This window comes from Drosophila miranda, chromosome XR (assembly GCF_003369915.1).
Source record: "Drosophila miranda strain MSH22 chromosome XR, D.miranda_PacBio2.1, whole genome shotgun sequence".
NCBI classification, from domain to species: domain Eukaryota; kingdom Metazoa; phylum Arthropoda; class Insecta; order Diptera; family Drosophilidae; genus Drosophila; species Drosophila miranda.
In genome coordinates, this window is record NC_046674.1 from 377,816 (window position 1) to 403,647 (window position 25,832).

A 25,832-nucleotide genomic window follows, 5' to 3' on the forward strand; every position below is an offset into this window, starting at 1 on the left:
ATTACTCGTATATTTGTCAAAACTCGGCCCCGAAAATCAGGCCATTAAGAAGTCACACTCAAGCACACAGACTAATAGTTATCCTAGACTTAAGAGTTTATGTATATATTCGTTCATATAACCCTATAGCATTGAGTTTCTTGTGTAAAAGCCCCCACCCACCCAAACCAACAAGTAACAAGAAAAAATCCAACACCAAAAAACCCAACAAAACAGAAACAAAAATTAATTAACTACTGCCCCCCATTTTTGCAACAACAACAACAACTACTACTACTACAACAACATCTACAATATCAACGAACGATCTTCAACACGATGAAGTCGGTTACACAATGCGAGATATCCGATATTTCTGGAGAGATGGACTGAGTAGTGTTGGCATGAGCAGTGAGGTCGAACTACCGCAGTTCCGTGTCTTGGGACACAGGCAGAGGGCGACCGAAATAAACCTAACCACAGGTACCCCATACATTACAAAAAACCATAAAAAGCGTACAATTTCCAAACAAAAAAATAATAATATCTATATAATTATATATACATATATACATATATATATATATATATATATATATATAATTATATATATATATATAATTATATATATATATATATATACATAAAAAACAAATAATAATAATCACATTAACATTTCCTTTGTTTTTGACAAGCATTTTTCAATGAACTTATGTAACCGTTTTGCGTTTTCGTAATGGATTTCCGTATTCGTATTTTGAGTTTGTCTTTTTCGAAAAGGGTTGTTAGCGCATATCCGTCTACCAAAATACCAAAACACGCACCTCCTAACCAACCAACCAATAAACCAGCCAACCTGAACCAACTGATTTTTTTGTGTTTCCTCTGCCTTCCTCTACTTCTACTTCTTCTTGTTCTTCTTTCATCACCAATATACAATATATATTTATCAGTATATCTTTATCGAGTGCTAACTGTAACGTGTGCTACTAACCAAAAAAACCCCCAACTAACCCCCAACTAAAACCCATTTAAGTACTTACCCCCATATATACATGCATATATACATATATATTGTGTTTAAAGTGTCCTCTACTAACCTCTGTTATGACTTATACTTTCGTTTTGCCTTCTGTTCTGTTCCAACCGATAAACAGATCAGCCCTGCAGTTAACTGCAGTTAGAGACGTAGTGAGGCGTAAGTTAGGCCAAAAAGATGTTTGATTTTCAGTTCCTGTTTCTGTTTCAGTTTCAGTTATTTTCGAGTCGCAAAAGAGTCGAGTTTCGTTTGCTTGGGTAGGCTTAAACCAGCTACAACGCTAATAAAAATCTAAGAAATCTAATTAAGAAATGCGAAAGAACAATGTAAAATGCCTTTAACCAAACAGAATACACAAGAGCACCCATTTCTGCCACCAAGAAACAACAAAAAAAACAACAAGAACAACAACAGCTATATAGATATTAATCTAAGTACCATAGCTTTAAGCAATCTAATACAATCATAATTACTACTGCCAATAAGAACAAACAGTAGCTGTAAGTCAATCCAGGGAGTGTGCCTACTAAATGCTCATCTAACTTTTATTCTAGTAACGCTTTGCCAATAAAACCAAAACCGATCCGAATTAAAACCTAATGCATTTTTAGTCCTAGTGCAATTGTAATATATGAACAATTTATATTATATTCTTAGAACTTCTTATCGATATAAATCAAAAAATATATTTTTGAAAAACACTTCAAGCAACAAGTTCTGAATGAGACTATTAATTAACCAACAACACAAAAAAAATTGTTCAACCAAAATAAGAAGAAAAAAACTGAAGAAAAACCAGCTAAAGATATTATTGAATTTTTTTAGAAAATTTTTCTTATGATCGAAGAGAATCTATTAATAGTCTCACGAAATGTATTTTTTGTTTTGTGCATATTTTTCGTCAACAACAACAACAACAACAACGACAACCTCACCACCGAACTATGCCTCAACAACAACAACAACTGTACAATTAAATAAACTCGCCCAAACGAAATACCCAACAAAAACTAACACCAAAACTGTACAAAAATGCAACTTTTAAACCCTAAAACAACCAACAACGATACAACAAAAACCTTACTATATACACAATATATAGTCGGCTACACGATGCGTGACATACGATATAAATGGAACGAGGGCCCCAACTCGGTCGGTGTCTCGAGTGAGGTATCGCTGCCCCAATTTAAGGTCTTGGGCCATCGTCAAAGAGCTATGGAAATCAGTCTTACCACAGGTACCTGTAGACGGTTACCGATTTATCTTTCAAAAATTTACTTTTACCTACATATACATACATCAATATATATATATATATATATTTACGATAATACCGATGATGATGATGATGACTTATCTACTATATAAATATAAATATATATACTATACAATATATAAATATATATCTCGTTTTGATTTTACGTTTTCGATTCAATTCAATTCAATACTCTTCAGGCTCTTCAGTTCGATTTGTTGGCTTAACTCGTTTTGGTTTTTCCTTTCTCGATTCAAACTAATTTCGAAGCAGCATTTTGTATAAAGTACTCCAAAATTCAATCATTCAAATCAATCCAAAACAATCCAAAACAGGGCGTGCCGCAAAAGACTTGGGCTATACCAAAGTAAAAAAGGAGGGAACCGAAATCCTGGCTCAAGCACAAGCAGGAAGAGTGTGCTTCAGCCAGGACGAGAGTCCTAGGAAAAAAGTAAAGAAAATGCATGTTAAGCATCTTAAGATTTTTACATAATTTCTATTTCCATATAGCTAGAGTTTGTTTCATCAACTAATCTATTTTATAGCATACTCGTACTCGTACAAATAAAGTAAAAAAAAAAAATTAAGTACATATTAACAACAAAAATATTAACAAGTGCATTTAACATTAGCCCACTTCATAGCCTAGACTCTAGACAGCCTGATCTAATGATAGACTAAGACGCGTCTTAGAGCTTTTCCCACTCGTACTCGTACTCGTCCAACTCGTATCTCCACAGGAAGACATACTCTTTAAAGTTTTAACGCAAAATCAACGCATGTTACAAGCTAGCAACAATTTTTCCGATTCAGTTCGTTCATCAAATTGATTTTCCTTTACCGCTTTACTTTTTCCTTTAAAAACTCTCAGTTATTTCCGCCTTAATTTTAACGCTCATGAGTTCATACTTTGCAGCGAACTACGATTAGAAACCACAGAAATCAAAAACAGCAATCGAAACATTGGTAATGCCAACAAAAGAAATCTACTTAAAATTAAACCAAATCACAACCGAATTCAAAAAGAAAAAATGAACGTACGATTAATCTCCCCTTTAGTCACCTTTTGTATCATAAAAAACCGAATAAGCAAAGAGTAAAAATATCTAAAAATATCTTAAAGTACGATAAGTATTCGATATACTTAGCAAAGCTTAACTGAATATGGCTTTTCCTTAGTAAATCATGCTTTTGATTTATGCCTGACATTAAACATTTTTAAAGCTGCCACAAACACACTCTCATGCTCTAAAAGGAACACACCTACACACCCACACACACAGCCACATTAATTTTATTAACTATTCACGGAATTAGTTCTTACTACAAGCAAAAAAAAAAAAAACTACAACAGCTATCTACAAAAGTATCTTAACAGTAATTAAAAACGCTACCGAAACTTATTAGCATAGCCGAACAAAAACTACAATTACAAATTACAATAACAATCGACACCAACAAACAACATTCTGTATTGTAAATCAACAACAACAAAAAGCATTAATATGAAAATCCAAAATAAAAAAAAAAAATATTATGCTACAAACGATAGAAATACAAAATTAGCGAAAACAAGCGCAACCAGAAAAAATATATATAAAGTTCATCAAACCTTATCTCAAATATCTCAAAAATATCTATATATCGAAAATACAAAAACGCCCTCCCAAGCATGCTCTCATCTTATAAAGTTTCCTTTACCAAATCTTAACAAAACAAATAAATACAATTATCTAAAGACAAACAGCAACAAGTTGCAGGCAATTCGAGTGCGAAATGCTCCTAACTTGGGTCTTAGACTAGATCTAGATCTAGATGCCTCCTACTCATTACTCCTACTTTTCTTTTGGTTTCATTTATCCTTTTCCTTGCAGAATTTAAAGTCTGTTTTTGTTCGTCTAATGCAAGTCACTAAAATCTTAAACTCGCTCGCTCTCTCTATGTTTTATTAAGAAAGATTTAAAGCAGTTTCGGTCTAGTCGAAGTTCTGATATCCTTGCAGAACTTAAAGAACCAATCAATTCTTTAATATTCCTTTCATTTATCTTGGGATTCTAGAAATCAATTTCCCTAACACTAGATACAGTTAATATCTCTCTTTTAACGCGATTTTTTTTAATAAATAATCTGCTAGGGTAGAACTGCCTTTTGAATGCCTAGAATATTTTTTCTAGCTTAGTTCTTGACCTTAGCTTTGCATTGAAAATTTTGCCATTTCGTTAATAACCCTTAGTTAAGTATATACATAATATATCTGATCTGTATATTGAAGTATTGCCTGCCTGATTAATGAAGCGATGTGTTGCCGCCTAGATCGAAATCTAACCGTATTTCCAGAAAGGATTACCAGCCAATAATTATTTCTCATGAAAAAGCGCTCATACTTAATTCTCTTCATTTGACTTTCATCTCGGTTGGATTTTTTTTTCTTTTCATTTGAAGCTTGATCTATGATTTCATTCTATGGTTTTCTTTTTTGGTGAAGAATACTAACATTTTTTGTTCCTTGATATTTGCAAACGAAATGGATCTCAAAGAAATACATACTAATAATATCTTTTATATCTTTCTCGATCTCTTTTTCTGTCTCTCCCTCTTTCCGCAAAAAAAAAACATAAAACCAAAACAAAAACTAACAAAAATTAACTTATTAAAATAATGCAAATCGATTGAATATGAATATGGTTTATAATGCGATTAATTGAATAATTGAAAAAATTGAATCATCGAAATCATTGAATCATTGGCGCGGGCAGGAAACTATTCGCGTTTAGCCTGCGAAATTCAGTTCGTGCGCTCGATGGGCTACTACCTTATACAAATCTACATACCCTCTGGACTGATCGTTATTATATCATGGGTATCATTTTGGCTCAATCGCAATGCAACGCCGGCGCGTGTGGCGCTCGGTGTGACAACCGTGTTGACAATGACCACTTTGATGTCGTCAACAAATGCAGCGCTGCCAAAGATTTCGTACGTCAAATCGATTGACGTCTATCTGGGAACATGCTTCGTTATGGTCTTTGCAAGTCTACTGGGTAATCAAAAAGCAACTACCAACAATCCAAACTAAACCAAACCAAACCAAAAACTAACTCCAAAAACCCATTCAGTAAAAGAACCAACTAGAAAAACTATTTCCCCATAACACTCTCTCTATCTATCTATCTCTCTCACCCACACAGCCACACCACACACAGAGAGACACATACACATACACATACATATACGTATTCTATATTTATGTATGTATGTACTCTCTGTGGTTTTTCCTTTTGATTATTTTCGTTTCCGTATGATTTGAATACGGGATGACATATGTCATATATGCCCGATTTGAGTTTACTTTTAATCACACTTTTGCCAGCTTTCCTTGCCACGCTTAGCGTTGTGCAGCCAAGATACAAGATACAACATACAGAAACATCCAACACACACGAATTTATTTCCTCTGCAAAACGAGCTGCGTCTTAAGAAATTTTCTTAAAATACATACATAATTATCTATTTCTCTACATATCTATAAACCCATTGGTCGTACCGAAAAACAACGCAGCGTGGTTTTGCCTCTCCACAGTAGTTTATTTTCTAACTTTTACAATTTAAAGATATCTACATTCATATTTCACATTATTATGGAGCCAACAGGCTTACGAGAAAGTCTATCTATAAGGATGCTGAAATGCACTGCACTGAAAGGCACTGTAATGGGTCTGGCACCAGGCAAAAGTTTGATATAATTAATTATAGATTCGAAACAATACTGCCATTTAAATGCCATCCAAATTATGTGTGATTCCAAGTAAATATCTCAAGCTTCGGTGCTGACCCCATCAAAAAAAGCTAACTTTAACTTTTTCTCTAACTATCTAACAATTTAAAAAAAAACCAATTCTCAAGCAACAACTTACACCCACAACTACAACAACAACTACTACAACAAACAGCAACAACAACAGCAAGAAAGAAAGAACAAAAAATAAGCAGAAAAGAAAAGAACAGAAAAGAAAAGCAAAGAAACAAATCTCTTTTTTCGTATTTGTATGTTATTGTTAATTTTCTCTATACAAAGAAAAACTATCATCTAAAGAAAATGTATGCAAATTCATAGATACGCGCCTCAGTACCAAGAATAAAGGCACGAAAATTTCCCACCGTTCCCCTACCCTACCCTCAACCTCCACACTCTCCAAACAAAACGAAAAGAAAATTCAAAAAATCCACAAATGTTTTGCACATTGCACATAGAATCGAAGCATGCTTCAGCTCAAAAAAACAAAACCAATATCCAAATCAAAACCAAAATCAAAACCAAAATCAATACCAAAAATCAAACCCGATTCATTCAGCCATATTAGCCTCTCAATATATACTATATATATATGCAATGTATATAGCATAGCGCCGACTCAGGTTGAGTTGTGGTGTTCAAAAATCTCACACACTTGAGCGAACCCACTACCAACCTGAAATGGTACCCAGATATCAATATACGCCCAGCTTCCGCCATAACGCAAATGCAAATGCCAAAATGCAAAACTGCTAAATCGCAAACCGAAAAAAACAAAACAAAAATGTACAAAACCTTAAAAACAACGCACCAACCAAACCATCTAGAGCCCGGGTACGATTGCTCGAACATATATAAATCACCTAAAATTACCATCAATAAAATTAACCATAATATGAAGGGAGCGCATAAAAAAACGATACGAAACGAAACGAAAACCAGCATGCCCTGCGCCACACCTGGCTTGACTCGCGATTGAATTGAATCAAAAACAACATACGAAAAAAAGATAAAACAGACACAGTACACTGTAAATATGGTTCAACAAGTCGTCGATCAACAGCCAGAAGACGCAGCCCTGGAAAACCTCAGACATCGACGAACACAACGAACAAAACTATATCGAAAAGAAAAGCCATCCAGCCAGCCACGCAAACCTCAAAACTTTCCGAATGATATATGCGATTTGGAGCCCTCAAGTTTGGGTCACTTAAATGGGTGACCCAGACATGATGGCTACTAGATCCAGCCAGATTTGGTAATGCCAATTTTTGGGGTTAGGTAAGATATGATTTTGTAGTCAGCTTTCTGTTTTGTTTTATTGCCTTTTGCAGCAATTGGTTGCCGCGACTCGTTGGGGTAAGTAAATTCGTTACTAGTTACTTACTCGTTACTCGTTACTTCCTGCCCATTCATATGCATTCACGAAACTGTAGGTAGGTGCGTATGCGCTTAACGTATGTATTGACCTACCCATTGATATTGATAACGGGTATGCGATTCTTTTGGACTTAATCTCGTAATACCCCTGCCCCTTTGTACTTACACCAACCCAAATCCCCACAAATCCCGCTCAATCAATTCGATATTGAAATACGAATCTGAATCAGAAACAGTAACAGCGCATGCAGAAAGCAAAACATTTTCAAGGATAACAAAAGGAACAGCAACAAGAAAAATAACATCGGAAGCAACAGCAATTACGAAGGCAGAACACAAAATGCTGGAAATTTTTGTGTCCTTTATAACGGGCGACTCTGTTCAATGAATTTGCATTTGAGGCACGCACATGAACATTTTCCTTGAATGATGGTCTCAACTGCAGAAATAAATGTGTACATAAATCGTTTGGCTTACAAATGACTTTTTCCACTCATTTCACAACAACGACAGGAAACAACACTCTCACTCACTCACTCACTAACTCACTCACTCACTCCCTAACTCACTCGCTCACTCACCCACTCACTCACCCACTCACTCACTCGCAGACACACACACACACTTCAATTGCTCTGTCTAAATCTCCTTCTGTCTCTATCTAGAAATTTATAGCTAACTCTCTCACACACCCACTCACACACACACACACTCCACCCAAGACTTGCTTTATTCGAATTTTCCTTTGCCTGGCTAAAAAAAGAAAATACCTAAAAAAAATTTACTTCAATTTTTGATTTCACGTAACAAACAATAAATACACTGAACAACAAAGTCTATATTCGTTCGAAATGGCTCTAAGTATTACTTAGTCACCTACTATAAACCCGGCCTATATCCCACCCAAAAATTCTATCTACATATCTCTCGCCGCCACTCACCGTTTAAGACGTTGGGCAATACTGAACTGAAATTGAATGCCAAATTCCTTATTAAATTTAAATTTCTTTTGTTTTTCTATTTGTCTTTCCTTGTATCCATCCGATAAATATGCAAAAACAAAAAACTATGTACTACCCCGCACCAAATTATCAAAATATATATATACAATATATACTCGTACTTCTGCTACTACAACCAACAAAATATCATCCGAAACATCATATGGAACTCAAACTCGAACTCGACTTGCCTCAAAATTCTTCAACTGCATCCGCATCAATATCAAAATCAATATCAATATCAAAATCTCCCCCACCCACCTGTACGCAACCGCTCATCTATCGAAAAACTATCAACAAAACTATCGATTATTAAAATTCCAAATGCCTTACCAATTCGATTACAATTATCAAACCAAAATCAAACAAAATCAAATCGTTATCGTTATCGTATATCGCAATCAATAGAATACGCCACCGTCGGCTACATGGCAAAACGAATTCAAATGCGAAAACAAAGATTTATGGCGATCCAAAAGATAGCCGAGCAGAAAAAGCAACAGCTCGACGGGGCCCAGCAACAGGCCAATCCAAATCCGAATGCCTCCATGGGGATGGGTGGAGGAGGCGGCGGTGGCGCTAACGCCGGTGGAGGCGGCGTCGGTGGTGGCGTCGGTGTCGGCGTTGGCGTTAACGTCGGCATGGGCATGGGTCCTGAGCATGGGCATGGGCATGGTCACCATGCCCACAGCCATGGTCATCCGCATGCTCCCAAACAAACAGTGAGTAACCGCCCAATCGGCTTTTCCAATATCCAACAAAACGTTGGTACGCGCGGTTGCTCGATAGTGGGACCCTTGTTCCAGGAGGTGAGATTCAAGGTCCACGACCCGAAGGCCCACTCCAAGGGCGGGACCCTGGAGAATACAGTGAACGGTGGTCGAGGAGGTCCCCAACCCCACGGACCAGGACCGGCGTCCGGAGGTGGACCCGGGGGCGGTGGTGGTGGTGGTGGCGGCGGAGGTGGCGGACCGCCAGATGGCGGTGGCGATCCCGAAGCAGCGGTCCCAGCCCACTTATTGCATCCCGGCAAAGTAAAAAAGGTAAAGGTAAAGATCGTACATGATGCGGCGATAATTAACTAAGTTTTCTCTAACATAAGCATATACTAATCGATTTAACCTTTCTCCCGATTCTCCTATTCCACTATTCCTTGGACCCCTAACTTCCCTCCATCCCAACAGGACATCAACAAACTGCTGGGCATCACGCCCTCGGATATTGACAAGTACTCGCGCATTGTGTTTCCGGTGTGCTTCGTCTGCTTCAACCTGATGTACTGGATAATCTACCTGCATGTGAGCGACGTGGTCGCCGATGATCTGGTGCTGCTCGGCGAGGAGTAGAGAGTGCCTCGTCGTCGTCGTCATCGTCGTCGTCGAACCATTCGCGTCGAGGGTGGTCCAGGACCCCATCGGATCGCCAGAAAGAGGAGTGAACAGCGCACGAGAGAGTCAAACTATGCATTGCGCTGAAAAACCACACAAAAAATAAGAAGAAAACGCAAAGAAAAAAAAAGAAACAGAAAACAAGCAAAAAAAAAATTAATTAAGAAGCGGAAAATAAACTAATTTTAACTAGGCGATATGAGGAGACGAAGGAATGCAACAAGTTTTTGTTTAATACTAATGAAAAAAAGGACACACACACACATATTACAAGGTCGAAAGCAAAGAATATTGTTAAATAGATTTACACAAAGAGAAAACATAAGGATAACATTAGCAGTAACAAGGCAAATGAAAAAATGAATATAAATGAATGAAGAATAATCAAAAGCAACAGGATTAGCAAATTGTAGTGAAAATTATATAACGAAAGGTATAAGCGAACATGTTGAAAAGGATTAAAAAGCCATAAAAAAAATCACATATATAACGATCAAAAAATCATACGCAATATAGACATTAAAGGACATGTAAAGGGAAAGTGGAATCGAATGGGTTCGAGAATGAGAGTGAGCAAGAGAATGAGAAAGCGAAAACTAATAAATACTACTATACTACAATACTAGCGCAGTCGAAAAGTTGATTTCAAAGACCACAAAGTTAAACAACACACAGTACATATGTATACATAATAGAGGAATTAACTGAAACTAACGTTATAGACCATACTAGAATGAATGATTTCCATTATCTTTGCGGAGTTTTGAGCTTAAGTTTAAGAACCGAAACACCTTTTGCTTCCCACTTCAAAAGCAAAACACCCAGAGAGTCTTCCTCTAATTTAAGTCCCCCCAGCTTCAGAAGCACGCTCTCCGAATCGAACACATAGGAAAACCAGAACCAGAACCACAAATGAAACCAAACCAAAACTAAGCCCAAAATTTAGTAAATCGAAAGTTTGATTTCCCATTCAGTTGGTTTGATTGATTTGTTTATTCAGAACTGACTTAGCGCTTCCAAGTGAAATGGCCAAATTTATTAGAAATCAAAAAGTAAGGCGATGAACAAATTTCGATAATTGAGAATCAATTTAGCAAATCTTTTTGATTAAGTTAACTTTACATATAACACTCACACACACACAGAGACAAACACACACACCCACACACACATAAAACCATTCGAATATAGTCTTCGAATAGGAAAGAAAGAGAGTTTTAATCATTTGCACACCAAAATAATAAATGGGAAAACCAAGAAATACCACGAATTACTTTGGAGCGCACCTTTTATAAACAAGCAAGCAAGAAAGCAAGCATCGTGGATAAGTCATACAAATAGTTAGTGAAATTGAAATAGCTAAATAATAATAATAATAGGAACGATAATGTTTCATTTTAGTTACACCAACAAATTTTTGATAACAACTTTAAACTAACGAACAAGCAAATTATTCAAATTGCACTCACTCAAACGCTCCACTCACTCACTCAGAAAAATGATGCTCCACACAAGAATCAAGAACTCAAAAACTTTTCGAAGACAACTTTGCGGCACCATAAGAAATCAATATAAGGTCTAAGTGAAAATCCAATAAAAAAAAAATTTAAAAATACAAGTAAATTTAAAGGATATACAACATACAGAATACTATACATAGAGCATAGAAATATGTACACAAGTAATGAATGAATGAAACTGCCTAAGAACATTAGTATATAGGTCAAACAAATAGTTGCTAAGAAAAACAACAACAAACAACAGGGGTGGGAGGGGAGATACCCGTAAATTGATTTCCAATTTGTATATACCAATGTACTCGAACTCGTGTGAAGGAAAGAGGAGCAGGCTAAGTACTCGTAACATACTCATCAAAAGCAAAGTAGGAGCAAAACTTCGCAATTGAATAAAAACTTAGTTAATGTAATTAAATCTAGTTAAGCGATTAACTCGGATACGTTCAAGCAGTCAATAAAGCGATTAACATACAAAATGATACTTACGATGCACCGTCTTAAGTTAGCCTAATGAACATATACACACACAAAAATATATAAGTAAAGATGTATGAATTTTCGCTCAAGTTCCTCGATGAATCACAGAAACATAAGAACAAGAAACCAAAAGTTAAGTTAATTAACACATAAATTAAAGGCAAGTGAGTTTAACTTTAAAACAAACAAAACAAAAAATGTGAAGAGCATACAAGAAACTAAAAAAAAAACTTTAGCACACCAGGAGAGAAGGAGAAGGAGGAGAAATATATAAATACGCGCAAGTGAATCATACCAAAATATCATCAATGAATTTTAATTTAGTGTTTATGATTAGTAAATGGATGAAGAGCAGGTCGTAAGGCTAAAGAATTTTGTACAGTTTAGCTAAACTTAATGTTAGGAATTAGGTATACACCATAATATGGTCAAAGTATGATAGTAACACTCCAACACACACACACAAAAAAAAAATCAGACACACACAGACACACAGATCTATGTACATGTATATAGAGTATGGCATAAGTATACACAATTATATGAAATATACATACATATGTATATTTATGTATACAAAAATCGTATTTAGGCACCTACATACATATATGTAGCACGAGTTTTTTGATATGTAAACCCCTAATCCAAAAAAAAACCAAATAACTGTATATACGACAAAAAGTACTTATGAATGGAAACCAGCTATGGAACCCTAAACATTAACACTGTAGGATGAGGATCAGTATGAAAATATAAATGGAGATGGAGATGACCCTTGAACCCACTTGAGGAATACCTAACCAAGAATTCAGCCAGACAACAGACAGAAGAGAGCCCAAGGAAAATTACTTTATTAAAGATCTAGACAGACACAGACACACACACACACGCGTAATACACATACATGTTTATCCGAAAGAGAGAACGAGTCGAGAAATCGACTATTCGATACCCTTCAGCCATATCTGAGAAATCATCAGAGATTGCTTTTAGTCTGTCTGTTTCTCAATAATAACAATGGATAATCATACAGTTTACATATATTTCGAAAGCATTTCCGAAAGCAGATCTACATATGTATGTATGTATCTATGGCTTATGGGTATCCGTATTCCCCGAAAATATCTAACTAAAGAATTAAATTGAGCAAATTAAAAGCCAGATGTTTAATGTTTGAAGTAATTAATTGATTAACTGGTTAACGTTTTTTAATGAGAAAAGGATTTGAAGCAGAACTGCAATTGATCTACCATTCCCAAACCAAAGAATTCCCGAATAATTACAACATCCCCGACACTTGGAATCATAAAATCGGTGATAAATGAACATTAAAGAAAGAAACAGATAAATAAATCCATATATATATAGAGAAAACACTCATATATTTTGTAGCTATACAAGTGTCAGAAATCAATTATGTTACGGAAAGACAGAAATCAAAATGTTTATAAAAGCGAGTCATATTGTAACGATATGATATGATATACAGACTATAATGCAAGCGAGTATCAGTACGAGTATCCCCTATATAAAACGTCGAATCAATTTTTGATGAAAATGCAAAAAAATAAACAAAAACGAGAACAACAACAAATAGCTGCTCAACGGTTTCGGAGCGTATTTCCAAAGAACGTAAATTAATGAGAAAAACAAAAACCATTTTAGTTGTAACAATTGCAAGAGGCAAAAATAGTTGAGAAAAATTTTAAGGTACAACTAACTTAATGGCAAATTGATACGTTTAATTTTTCATATGGAATTTTTTACTCTACACTTAGTTTACGGATATAATTTGTGGGAAACCAAACCAGACAGAGATGATAACCAATTTAGTTGGCCATAGTCGGAACTTTTTTATGAAACATTATTCAATGATTATGAAAGACGTGGAGGTGAAGAGGAAGTTGAAGATGATGCATACGTACATATGTATATGTACCGTCGTAATCGTGTATGCAAAAGCATTTAGGACAAAAAAGCAAAGACATCAAAAACGATGAACGATAAACGATGAACGATATGTAAAATGTTAAATTATACACACAATGAAAATGTTTGAAGCATTTTTGGTGTCGCTGTTTAGACGGCGGCACCTACACCAACGTTTTATAAAGCAACCAACAAAAATATAAATAGATACCTAACCTATATATATATGAGAAAGGGATATATATATATGTACGTGACACGATGTAATAATTGCGTATGTATGATGTATATTTAATGATATATTATATATGTATATGATGGTCTCAAAAACAAACAAACATAAAAACAAAACGAGAAATTCTAAAGTATCTAGATAAGAAAATGAACAAGTTGAGAACCTTAGTGCTTAAGTTGAACCACACATAGAACACACAGATACAGATAAAAGATACAAATACATGATACAGATAAAAGATACAGATACAAGATTCAGATAAAAGATACAGAAAAAGCTAATGGAAACTGAAAGAGATACAATATACAGAATAGCTAACAGAACCCTGCATTCCTGCATAGTGCACCAGAAACTAAAACAAAATGGCATTTTTTAAATGAATTCCGAGTTAATGCAAGTGAATATTATTATGGAGAAATAGTCTATAGTCCACATAACAGGATAAACGGATTAAATTGCGATTGAGCCATGAGCCATGAGCCATAAATTGTTAGGCAACACTAGTGCAATGAAAATACTTTACCAACAGTGACACACACTGACACACATATACACTTATGGTTGTACGTTGCATAATTTATAATTTGTTGCATCATTATTATAAAGAATTACATTACTCTTAGAATCCCCGAATAAAAAGCACTCTCTGTTGACAGGCTTCACCTTTTGCTCAAGCAAAGTAAAACATGCGAACAAATTTGTTATTACATTTTAAGATTAGATACACCCCAGCTCCTTACACCAACACCCCTCCACTACCATCCCTCCACAACTACCCCGCAGACACTGGCTAATAAACAATATCTATGTGTATATGATTTGTCTGTCAATCAACCTCAAAGCTCTCAATTCTAATCATACGATACCATCGTCATGCAGCCAAAAGGTCGCTGTTTTAAGGAGTTCAACGAAATGTATCTATATAATTTTTGGTTTTATCCGTCCATCAAGAGTTCCTATCTGCAATAAATGAACATTTTTTATGATTAACACTCAGCCAGCCTGCAAAAATTTTCCAATCTTCCTCCCTGCCTCCATCCCTTTCCTTCCCCACCCTTCCCTTCGCTACAAGTCTGCTCTGCTGTCAATTATTTGTTATTACTATTACCCTGACCACCACCATCAGACCCAAAACATTTCGGTTTGCTCAACTCATCAAATACCAATCCACCCCTCCCACCACCACCGCACCCCACACACACATACATAGCTACCATATACATATGTAACAGGAATATGTTTGAGAAGGAGAAATAATTTAAAACGTAATGCGTAAATGCGTATGTAATGATTGATCACTGATCACAAATTTTGACTGTGTTAATTTCGTTATATAAAATGAATAAAACTAAATTTAAATTTAAAAAAAAATTAAAGCAAAACTGAAGTGAAATAAAAAATAAATAATTATCTATAGCATGAAAATAAAAACAAAAACCACTTAAAAATAAACACACACATGAAAATGAAACCAGAAAATAACAAGAGATGAATGTTACCAGAAAGTAAATGATAAAAACAAAAAACCCAAGAATGGAACCTATATTATTAAGCTAAATACTAAAACTAAAAAAAAACACCCAAGTGGACAAAATGCAAACCAAGAAGAAAAATATTATAATATTGCAATGAAGTGAATATAAATAAAGATATGTAAAAAAAAAAATTACAAAAAAATCAATAGACATGTGTTTATTTATTTTTCAGATTCAAAGGATTTGAAAGCTTTAAAAGGGATTCAATTAAAACACATTTATTTTTCGCTTGCTTGAAAGTGGAAATTTGTTTATTTTTGTTAGTGGTTCCAAACAGAGGGTTGTTTTGTTTAACTCAGGAATTACTTACAATACATTTTGCGGCATATTCAAGCCCATTTTTTGTTTTCTTTACTTTAAACTGTGTTATGGTAATATCGTATCGTTGAATACATACATATGTGTGTATGTATGTGTATAAGAAGTCGTCATCCGATTGAGTTATGCATTGAGTATTCGAGTATTCGCAAACAAAGTCTCTGATTGAGTAGGCATTTCACTAGATTCTCTTCAGTTTCACCAACAGTTTCTGGCTTCCAAAACATTAACTTAGTTCATTTCACTAGACACGGAAAACAATTTTAGCTAATAAGGCTATAGTTTTGCATACAATTGCAACAATATTTGGGGATCTGTTTCCTTTTTGGTTGTGCAGAACTCCTAGGACTACGAATACTATGTGTACGAGTAGTTGGATCAAACAGAACAACTGAATTGACTTGGTAGAACTCTTCTTGGCTGTTTGTGGTTTGGTTTTAATGCTGTTAACTTGGCTAATACAATACAATACGGTTCGGATCAAGCACAATGTTTATCGTAAGACTGCTAAAATACTGGACTTAGATATATATACAATACATATTATTGCTCGATTAGTTGAGGATGCTGATATTCGAAGACCGTTTCTGTGTCTGAGTGCTACATAAACCCGTTTACAATATTTATATATATTCCATACGTGTCTGAGAGTATAACACTTTACAAACTAGAATAATTAATTATATATTTATATAGTTTATATTTATATATATATAATGTATAACGTATGGTGGTTTCTTTTTATGTTTTTGTTAATGAAGGCCCAGTTGTTGTTTAACTATAACCCCGGAGGCAGTCAGAAGTATTTTTGAATGGATGTACACAATTTGAGCGCTGTACGTGATGCGAGGGGTGGTAAGAGGATCTTTAACTTCTATCGTACAGTATATATATATATATATACGGTATAAGTATATTTCATATGAGTTATCTGAAGACCTGCTGTTGTGTCGTTGTATGTGGCTCGAGAAACGTAAATAAACCAGCAACAAATTGGGTTTCTGTTGTGATTCTATTGGAATTTTGATGGATAGGCTGCCGACTTTGGTTTATTCCCGTTTCCCGATCGTTAAACTGCTAGATTGAAGTCCGTCTAAGTCTGTATCTGGATGTAGGTTGGTTGTGGGTGGTTGGTGTTTGGTTTTGTGTGTGAGCCTATTATGCATTCAAAGTGGCTGTGTCTGGAGGTGGTGTTCCGCTTGGATCCGCTCTACAACTGTCCGTCGCTATAGTCTATATAGTATATATCATGCTCATGATCGTGTGCCTAAAAGAACAAGAGAAACAACATTGAAGTAGCCGACCAAGAGGAAGAGACCGGAGCGCCGACGATCTAAGCGTTGGACTCTTTCAGATTTTGCAAACGTGCCAATTGATTTGAGTCCAATTCCTCGGGTATGCTAGCTCGCCCGCCGACCACCTGCTTGGGCGCCTCAATGTCCTCTTCGGCTGCGGCTCCGGCTGCTCCAGCTCCGGTTCCGGCTCCTGCTGCTGAAACGCCCTCGCAGTGACCCTGCTCCTGTTCATCGCCCGGCTGTCCGTTCACATCCAAATCGCTGGACTGTTCGCCTCCACCCCCACCGCCCCCACCTCCTCCGCCTGCGGTTCCAGCAAAGGCATCATCAAAGTTGGCATCAAAATTGGCCTCAAAGTTAGCCTCAAATCCAGTTCCATCTCCAGCCGAGTCGGTTTTTGACTTCTCGTTAAAAGGATCCTCGACCTCCTGCAGAATGGGGACATTGTTGCCCGAGGCCGAGTCGGTGCCCTCCGAGAAGGACTGTTGGTCCTCTGGATCACAGGATGGATACTCGGTCAGTGTAATGCTTACCACCGGTCGCACTCTAGTGTTACCTTCTTTTGCAGCCGTCATTGACGACTGGGCCGCCTGGGATGGCGGCTGTTTCTGTGGCGATGGCGATACTTTGACCAATGGCTTTGGCGATATCTCTGGCTTTTTATCCGCCACCGGCTGTTCCTGCTTAGACTCGTCCTGCTTCTTCACATGCTGCTGCTGCTCTCTTTCGCTCTCTCCTACTGGTGGGAAAGATTTATCGGCACCGTCTTCAACCATGGGGGTTGCAGCGGTAACAATTATTTGTGCCATACCTAAGTTCAACGTGTTCGCTGTGGCGCCACCAGCGCCAGGCTCTGATTTGCCAGCAGCCTTTTGCAGCTGCGGCGGCGGCAAAGATGGCGGTGGCTGCCCATCGTCACTGAGATCGTCCTAGAACACACAACAGAATAAACATTTTAGTATGGCCGCGCTATATTTCGATCAGATTGGATGGGTAAATGGTTTAATGGATAGTTTACCTCCATGCCAGGCTCTTGGATGAGTACTGAGTAGGCGTTAGAAAAAAATGACAAAATATATTGATTGCTTAGTCAAGATTCGTATTTCTGGTTTAATCAATCTTATTTCTTGATAAAAAATATGTATGTATATATATATGGTATATATATATGTATATATATATATATATGGAGCGGTGAGAGATATACATAGAAATCAATCAGTTAAGAATCATTTCAAGGCAGTCTTGGAACAAGAACTATCTAGATACACGACAAGGAAATGACAAAAAGGAAACTAAGTAAACTAATTAGCAATAGAAAAGCAATAATCGTATACGTACGATATATAGAAGAAGGGTAAATTTGTATATTCAATATATACTCGGGGGGAATTTTTTTTTTTTTGTTTTGTTTCGGGGGCACACAAACATGCGGGAAGGTGATAAGAAAACTAGGTTATCAGTTTTGTTTATATACATAAGAAGGTTGTCACAGGTCTTATAGCTTACAGATATTATTTTTGGGCTGATATTTAAGTACAAATTTACGCGGAAAACCTCAAGGAGTACACGAGAATATAGAAGCTACCAAGTGGGGAAAAATTTCAAGAGATTTCTTTTACATGCTCTCAAAAACAATGGAAAAGGTAAAGATTTCCCCTACATTAAATTCAAGATACTGAATGAAGAGATATTGTAGTAAGAGAAACGTTTTTGGGTAGTAGAGATATATATGTAGATATGTTGTTAAAAGAGCATAATCGTTAAATTACCCTTCTTGGCAGTGGTTTGGCTTTGGTTCTGGCCTTAAATGACACAAAGACACGCAATTACACGGAGAGAAATAACAACCGATGCAGAAAACACACAGCAATGAAAAAAAACACAAATGTGATAATTATTGAAATCAATCGTAAGCTTTCTATAAAAAATCAGTGCCACACACACTCAAAAATATATTGATAATAGATTATAAAAAAAAAGAGAAGCTGCAAAAAGAAATAAATCGACAATTGTAATCGATAACAGGACAAGAAACATCGATACACTGACACGACACACGTTGGATAAGCAGAGCAGCCTAAGAAGAGTAGAGAGAACACTGTAAAAAATCGTAGGGTATAATAATTCTTCGGATGGCTTTCGTCCGGGAACTGGCTGGGGAGACACGTTTTGTTTTTCAATTTTTGAAGACAGAGGCACATTAACGAAGAGTGTAGAGAGTGGAGAGTAGTTACAGTAATTGTGGTGGTGGTTGGGTGGATGGTTATTTGGTTTATGTTGTGATAGTATTAGTAGTAGTATTAGTATTTAGACGAGCTGCAGTTTTGGAGAGGAGATTAAGTTTTACCTCTAGAGAATATAGAAGCAGGTATAACAGTACTTTTCGATAGGTATTCTTTTTTTTTTTGTTTATCGGTGGAAAATGGAAAATTATACAATTGCTTTTGGTACTAAAGGAATCGGAGATCGAGTGATAGATATACATATTTATATAGATATAGAAATAGATAAAGACAGAGGTGAAACCAAAGAGTAGGTGCTGACGGGGGGGCAGTACTGGTATGTGGACATTTACCTGGCGGAGGCATACTCGGAACAGCCGCACCGTTGGGTATATAGCCGCTATCTTCATCTGAAAAACCATTCACTTGAGTCTAAAGATCAGCAATCCACTTCCATTCACTCACCTGCCGTATCCTGCGAGCCGAACATATCCTCTGTAAGCTCCAATTCCAGCTCGTGGGCATACTCTGGGGGTAGTGCTGGTGCCGGGGGCAGGGCAAAGTTCGGGGCTGCCATTGGGGGTGGTGATTCGTCGCCGCCCTCGCTCAGCGGTTCGCCCATTTCGTCGCACTCCTCGACGACCAGGGAAGGGAAGTTGCCAAACTTTCCATCTAGCTCGCCCTCCCACCAGCCATCGTCGACGCCGTGGGCCGTCTTGGTGACGATCTTGATCTTGTCGCCCTCCTCGAAGGTGAGCTCATCCTCGGCGGTGGCATCGTAGTCGTAGAGCGCAATGCACCATTCGACGTCGGACTTGAGCTGCTTCTGGGGGGCCATTATGACCGATACCTGGTCGGGGGATTGCATCGAGTCCACCGTTTGATCTTCGTTGTCAACGGTGTAATCGACAGATGAGAATGAGATTTGAGAGCGCAATTGATTGGCGGAACCAGTACCATTAAAAGCGCCGCCAGCCGTCTCCTGGTCAATGTCCAGATAATTGTGCGGCACATAGCCCTCTTCTCCCCGATAGTTGCGGGCCCGCAGCCACCCATCGCCGTCACCCTCGCCGACCACCTCGAGCTGCTCGTTCTCGACAATTGTCAGCTCATCGGGATTTTGCCCCTTCAATGTCGATACACAACATTAATATCAATCCCGCAGAGAGGATCCACCACTCACCGTGTAGCTGTAGAGTGCGGTGCACTTGAAGATTGCTTCTTTGGGCTCGGGTACAATCGGTTCGTCCTTGTCCTCCTCCTCCTCGCCTCCCCAATTCACCTCGGTTGGATCGTCCCAGGCTCCAGCTCTACCGCTGGCTGCCATTGCGGTGGTAGGAGCTGCGGCAGCAGCAGCTGCTGCAGAAGATCCAGTTGCCGCACGCTCCTCGGGCTCATCATCGCTGTCGCTGAATGTGCGATCCCTAGAGAGCTGCGTCTCAGCTTTGGGCTTTGTCTGAGCAAACGCCGAGGCACCGCCGGCCGCCTCCTCTTTGTCGCTGTCGTAGAAGGAATCTGAGCTAGGATTCTCGCCCTGGCCCGAGGCATCGGTGCGCATAGATATGGAGCTGGCCGAGCGCGTTAGCTCCTGCACGCCCATAATCTCTGCCTCCTGCACCCACTCGTCCACATTGATGCCGCCGTCGCGCAGGCACTGCAGACAGGCCTCGGCCTTGGCCTTCTCGGTCTCGGAGCGGCGTATCTGATCACGGAACTCCTCGATCTTGGTGTCCAGATCGGGACCATTAGGATCGTTGGGATCGGATCGCTGTCCCGAGTCCCTCAGCGACTGACAGAGGGCCAGCTTCTTGGCGTTCTCCCTTATGGAGGCGTTCTCCTTAACCACCCGTCCCGCCAAGTTCTTGGCCTCCTTGGTGAGCGTCTCCGTGGCCGAATCATGCTCTGTGGTCACCTTTCTCACCGGATCGTTGTCACAAGCCTCAAAATCATACTGGATATGCTGCTTAAGCACCGGATAGAACAGATAGCAGCACTGCAGATTGTATTCCCGCGTCAGCTGCTGGGCCTGATCGCGAATCTTCCCGAAACTGTTCTGCGTGGCCGAGCAGGTCAGCAGCTCTGTGCGTCTAGAAGAGGAATCAATAGGAAAACTGCGGTAAACTCTAGTGGTAGAAGACTTACCCCATTAGCATCAGGTACTCGGCCACTCGCTCGAACACATAGTTCTCCATGGTGGTCATCGTGGTCTGCAGATCGACTGTAAAATAACGATTCTGATGCGCATTGGCTGCGGCCAGGCTGAGTATGTAATCGTTTCGAGCTCCACTCGACTTCTCTTCGAGCAGCTCTTTCCGAGAGGTGACCCGTGCGCTGTTCTTCTGCAGCGATGTGATCGACTGGAAAAAGGAGCCTTTTTTCTTCTTCAGCTTCTCCTCGATGTCGCGAGCCTTGTCGCGCACATCGTGGGCACAGTGCTCCTCATCAAAATACGACTTCTTTGTCTTGTCCACATCGCCCACACTCAAATGGAGTTCCTTCTGCACGTTGACGATGCCTGAAAGCGATCTCTTGGCAATAGCCAATTTGTAGTCCCTGAGGACCTTGGCTTCGTCGGCGATTTGCTGCTGGAACACCTCGATGGCGGCCAGGCGGGCACGGGCCAGCTTCTCATTCTCCTCGAGAACTGTGCGCCACACACTCCACATGTTCCTGGGGGAAGGCAATGTGGCAGTTAGGGATAGGGATTTATCCGTTAATTCTTTAAAGGTGTCATCAACGCTCACCAACGCTCTTCCATGCCCTCCATCTTGATGTCAGGAATGTTGGGTATCTTCTTGTTGAGATACTGCGACGAGATCTTCAGGAGGGCCTCGCTATACGACTTCTCGATGGCCGATCGCTTGATGGTGAACTGTCGTATGTCCTCCAGCAGGTCGCACTCATGCTGGTTTTTCAGCTGCAACTTGGCCACCTGCTCCGTGTGCAGATTCTTCAAGAATTTCACATAGTTACCCTGTTGGACATAAGAATTTAGTGTCTGGGGAATACTTCTCTATGGAATGAATGTTCTCCGAGAGAGAGAGGCTTTACCTTTCGCGGCGGTGGCTGCATTTTGGGGCTTTGTCTACTATGGCTACTATGTTATTGAATAGTAGAGTGCTACGCTCTCTCTTTACGCTTTTACCAAGCCAATTCTTGTTCACTACGTTACCACAAGCAGCTGCTGCAAAAAAAAAAAAAAATGGGCCGAATGATGTGTCAGGTTCAAGCTATTACTGGATGCTCTAAGGTTTATGTAACAAAAATATTGTGGCTGAAGGTTGCAAGTTTTTTCTCAAAAGCAAAATTCTCTACAGTTTAATGGTAATTTTTCAGCGGAGCAGCAGCACCCCGTACTGGATGTATCGATTTCTCTGGCACTCAGACGGTGGCAAACTATTTCAAACTACAATTTTAATTGAAAAACTCAATGCTAACACTTTTCTTGGACATTGCCCGTGAAGATTGTTCTTTTGGTCAACAGTTTCTTGATTTTTCTGGTTTCTCTGGTTGCTTTTCACGAAAATTACGGCTTTTTCTCTGGTAAGTGCCTGCGGTCCGTGGCTTATCGATTTCGATTTTCATGTCTATTTTCTTGTGGAACCGTTAGCTGCTGCTGCGCAGGAGTGTGGAAGCAAAGCAGGAGAGAGAGACGAAACCCAAGAGAGAGAGTGTGTATGTCCGGTTCTCTCTCACGTTGAGCGCGTTCTTTTTTGTCTTACTTTAATTCATGTTCATAGCCACAAATTCCGTTAACAACGCTGTCAGCTGCTTGATAACGTTTCTTCCCTTCCCTTCCACATCTCGCCCGCGCTCTTGACTTAAAGCAAATTCCCTCCCATCCAAAATTACCCGAAAAACTGTTAACGCGGCAACTGTTGTCACAAGATTGTGCCCACAACTTTCATGGGCTATCAGGAAGGTTAAATTGATAATTTCAGGTACTGGCAGCTTTTATTGATATAAATATTATAAGCACTCCCACCCGCTGAGTAGGTAATCTCTGTGCATTTCCATCACGATTCTTTACGAAGATCTAATTTATTCTAACAATCTAATCAATTTTCTATTCTCAAATTCTCATTTTTAGGCAAGTAGTGGGTATTGAAATATTTTTTAAAAATATTTAAGCACGAAAATGTTCTAAATTGATTCTTCTATGAAGCAACTACATGTGCCTTGACCGTTGGCAGCGCCACTTCGAGAAAATGTCTATATTCTTATTTACATTCTACACCAAAAAACAGCTGTGCAACTATCGATATCCGTTTCGTGGGATTTTCCTTTCACAAAACACTGTCAAGCCATCGATAGTGCCGCCACTCGATAGTTCTGAATGGAATTATTTCCATATTTACGGTATATCGGTATATATTGGTATATTTTGTCGATTTCATTAATCTATTAAATTTCATTTTCAACGTTATATAGAAATCCAGTAAAAGCAATTATTTAAATTAAGCCAATCAAGTAGAAAATTGATTCATCAATCGTATAAAATTATGTGGGCATGGCTAAATGTTATATATAGCTGGGAATATTCGATGGAATAAAGAATTGAGCAATTGGAACGATACTCGTTTGCTTATGCTACTGTTGTATGAGCAAAAGTGCCTTGGGCCTCTGCCTACAGTGGCTTCAAATGACAGTAAGTCCTGATGTCACAGGTCACTCCCTGTCCGCTGTTCCACGGCTATTCCGTGCTTTCCACATTCTTCGCATTGACAGTTCAAGTCGAGCCACAGAGTCCGCAGTTGCGATACCGAAACGACCAGCGACGCCCTTTGTGTGGCCCATTACTCCCTGCCTCAGCCCCCCAGAAGACAAATTTCATTGAAAAACAATTTAAAAAGGAAGAAGAAGAACAGACCCTGGACTGGGGGTGGGGTTGAAACACCGACGTCTTCAGGATTCTGGCGTCTGGTTCGTGTGCCGTGGGGAATGGGGCCTGCTCCACCTCTGCCTGTACCGGCCCCGCGACCCCCTGCGTATTGAGTGCCGCCTTCCTGCTGTTCTCGCGCCAGGAGCACATTGGCCTCATCTCGACCGAGTACAAGGTCAACAACGGGGGCTGCTCCCACCTGTGCCTGGCCCAGCCCGGCAGACGGGGCATGACTTGTGCCTGCCCCACCCACTACCAGCTGGCCAAGGACAGGGTCTCCTGCAAGAACTACATCATCTTCAGCCAGAGGAACAGCTTCGGCCGACTGCTGCCGAACACGACACACGAACCCGAATATCCGGGCCGTGGACTATGATCCGATCTCGCATTACATTTACTGGGTAAGGTGGATTAATATCCCTAAACCTTTTTGTTTTTCCAGGAAGGCAGGAGTCACAGCATCAAGCGTTCTCTGGCAAATGGCACAAAGGTGAGCCTCTTGGCCAACTCCGGACAGCCGTTCGGCATTGCAATCGACATCATTAGGCGGCTGCTCTTCTGGACCTGCTCCTACTCCAAAAGCATTAACGTGACCATTCGCACAATTGTGTTCCTAAAACGTTGCCTCTTTTAACTTCCTGGGTGAATCCGTAGGCGTCAACGATACCGGGGACTCGGAAAAACCTCGCACCATTGCCACCTTAGGGAGATTTATGTACTGGCTGGAGGACAAGACCGGAGTGGAACGGATCACTGTCAACGGCGTTATTCCGTGGAGCTGCATCGTCTGTCGCAGTTCACCGACATCCGGGCCGTGTGGACACCGGATGCGCAAGTGCTGCACAATCACACGGAACAGTTGCCCAAATTGTTTCCAAAACTGCATAGCCAGAGGGGTGTGACACGCAGCACGCGCGACGTCTGCTCGTGCCCCAAGCATCTGATGCTACTGGAGGACCAGGAGAACTACGGCATTTGTCCGGACTGTGGGCCAGATCATTTCACGTGCACGGCCCCAGTGATGCAATTGGGCAATTGCCCAGAAGGTCACAGTGGAGGCAGCGGCAGCCATAGAGCTGTCCGTCTATCTGCCCGCATCTGCACCGGGATCTAGTTCGCCATCATCATGAACCTCATCGCTAGGTCCAACACGTCAGCTGCTCTCCACCAATGAACCACCCATGCGGCCGGCAAGCAAATCCATGCTCAAAAGAGACAAAAAGGACAAATCTGCCAAGGGAAACGGCTTTGACACGGATAGTTCTAATTCAATGCCCTATAAATATGTATATAAGCAAATAGTCGACCACCATGAAGTCAGGTTTCAAATGGGAAAAGATACTAAAAAAAGCCGAACAGTAAAAAATCTTATTTCAAAATTATGCAAGACGTTTACTGAATATCCGATTATTTCCTTTTCTCCACCACAAACGAACCATGTCAAAACAAAACAGCAGGTGCGAAATTTATTCAAGAATTCTTCCCGAAGCAATCGCAGCAATAGCATTGCGACACAAAGTTGTACGCCTCTTTTCATCATTCCTATCAGAAAAAAATGACGGAAAATAGAGCGGACATGCT

General features: G+C 39.4%; 3 protein-coding genes across 32 annotated transcripts in view; 2 read left to right on the plus strand and 1 right to left on the minus strand.

Annotated features, from left to right (window-relative positions):
* LOC108152911 (gamma-aminobutyric acid receptor subunit beta) overlaps positions 1–15,501 on the plus strand; it is a 39,460-nt gene extending 23,959 nt beyond the window's left edge. For 4 of the 16 annotated variants that reach the window (XM_017282567.2, XM_017282568.2, XM_033386216.1 and 1 more), the window contains 4 exons: positions 2,121–2,258; positions 5,033–5,317; positions 8,859–9,499; positions 9,635–15,501. In XM_017282567.2, the coding sequence (XP_017138056.1) occupies positions 2,121–2,258; positions 5,033–5,317; positions 8,859–9,499; positions 9,635–9,796 (1,226 nt within the window). In that variant the 3' untranslated portion in view covers positions 9,797–15,501. Of the gene's footprint in view, positions 1–324; positions 463–2,120; positions 2,259–5,032; positions 6,229–8,858; positions 9,500–9,634 lie in introns of those variants that run through there. The other 12 variants (XM_033386215.1, XM_033386217.1, XM_033386222.1 and 9 more) reach the window with 9 other exon arrangements.
* Positions 15,502–16,250: 749 nt separating this feature from the next.
* On the minus strand, positions 16,251–23,422 carry LOC108152699 (protein nervous wreck). 11 transcript variants are annotated; one of them, XM_033386211.1, is made up of 13 exons: positions 22,808–22,962; positions 22,421–22,553; positions 22,114–22,343; positions 21,512–22,039; positions 20,553–21,456; positions 20,327–20,495; positions 19,835–20,254; positions 19,723–19,779; positions 18,917–18,949; positions 18,163–18,188; positions 17,701–18,073; positions 17,219–17,637; positions 16,251–17,116 (listed from the first exon to the last, which is right to left on the minus strand). In XM_033386211.1, the coding sequence occupies exons 2-13, from the start codon at positions 22,439–22,441 to the stop codon at positions 17,060–17,062; spliced, it is 3,237 nt and encodes a 1,078-aa protein (XP_033242102.1). In that variant the 5' UTR covers positions 22,442–22,553; positions 22,808–22,962; the 3' UTR covers positions 16,251–17,059. The 11 variants fall into 11 exon arrangements, with proteins under 11 accessions (XP_033242102.1, XP_033242105.1, XP_033242104.1 ...); XM_033386214.1 differs by having other exon boundaries at positions 17,701–17,880; positions 17,956–18,073; positions 19,835–20,495; XM_033386213.1 differs by having other exon boundaries at positions 17,701–17,883; positions 17,956–18,073; positions 19,835–20,495.
* Positions 23,423–23,855: 433 nt separating this feature from the next.
* On the plus strand, positions 23,856–25,633 carry LOC108153400. Of its 5 annotated transcripts, none has more exons than XM_017283391.2 (3): positions 23,856–24,017; positions 24,098–24,652; positions 24,906–25,633. In XM_017283391.2, the coding sequence occupies exons 2-3, from the start codon at positions 24,624–24,626 to the stop codon at positions 25,363–25,365; spliced, it is 489 nt and encodes a 162-aa protein (XP_017138880.1). In that variant the 5' UTR covers positions 23,856–24,017; positions 24,098–24,623; the 3' UTR covers positions 25,366–25,633. The 5 variants fall into 5 exon arrangements, 4 of the variants coding, with proteins under 4 accessions (XP_017138880.1, XP_017138879.1, XP_033242120.1 ...); XM_033386229.1 differs by adding an exon at positions 24,699–24,741 and having other exon boundaries at positions 23,858–24,434; XM_017283390.2 differs by having other exon boundaries at positions 23,856–24,652.
* The last annotated feature ends 199 nt before the right edge of the window (positions 25,634–25,832 follow it).

Excerpts from the sequence above, each read along its gene's own strand:
- LOC108152699 (XM_033386208.1), bottom strand. The coding sequence starts at position 22,441 with ATGCAGCCACCGCCGCGAAAG. Across the intron at positions 20,496-20,552 it reads CCGCACTCTACAGCTACACG|GGGCAAAATCCCGATGAGCT; the intron begins GTGAGTGGTGGA and ends TCGACATTGAAG. Across the intron at positions 17,638-17,700 it reads AATGACGGCTGCAAAAGAAG|AGGACCAACAGTCCTTCTCG; the intron begins GTAACACTAGAG and ends CCTGTGATCCAG.
- LOC108153400 (XM_017283390.2), top strand. The coding sequence starts at position 24,624 with ATGATCCGATCTCGCATTACATTTACTGG. Across the intron at positions 24,653-24,905 it reads TCTCGCATTACATTTACTGG|GCGTCAACGATACCGGGGAC; the intron begins GTAAGGTGGATT and ends GTGAATCCGTAG.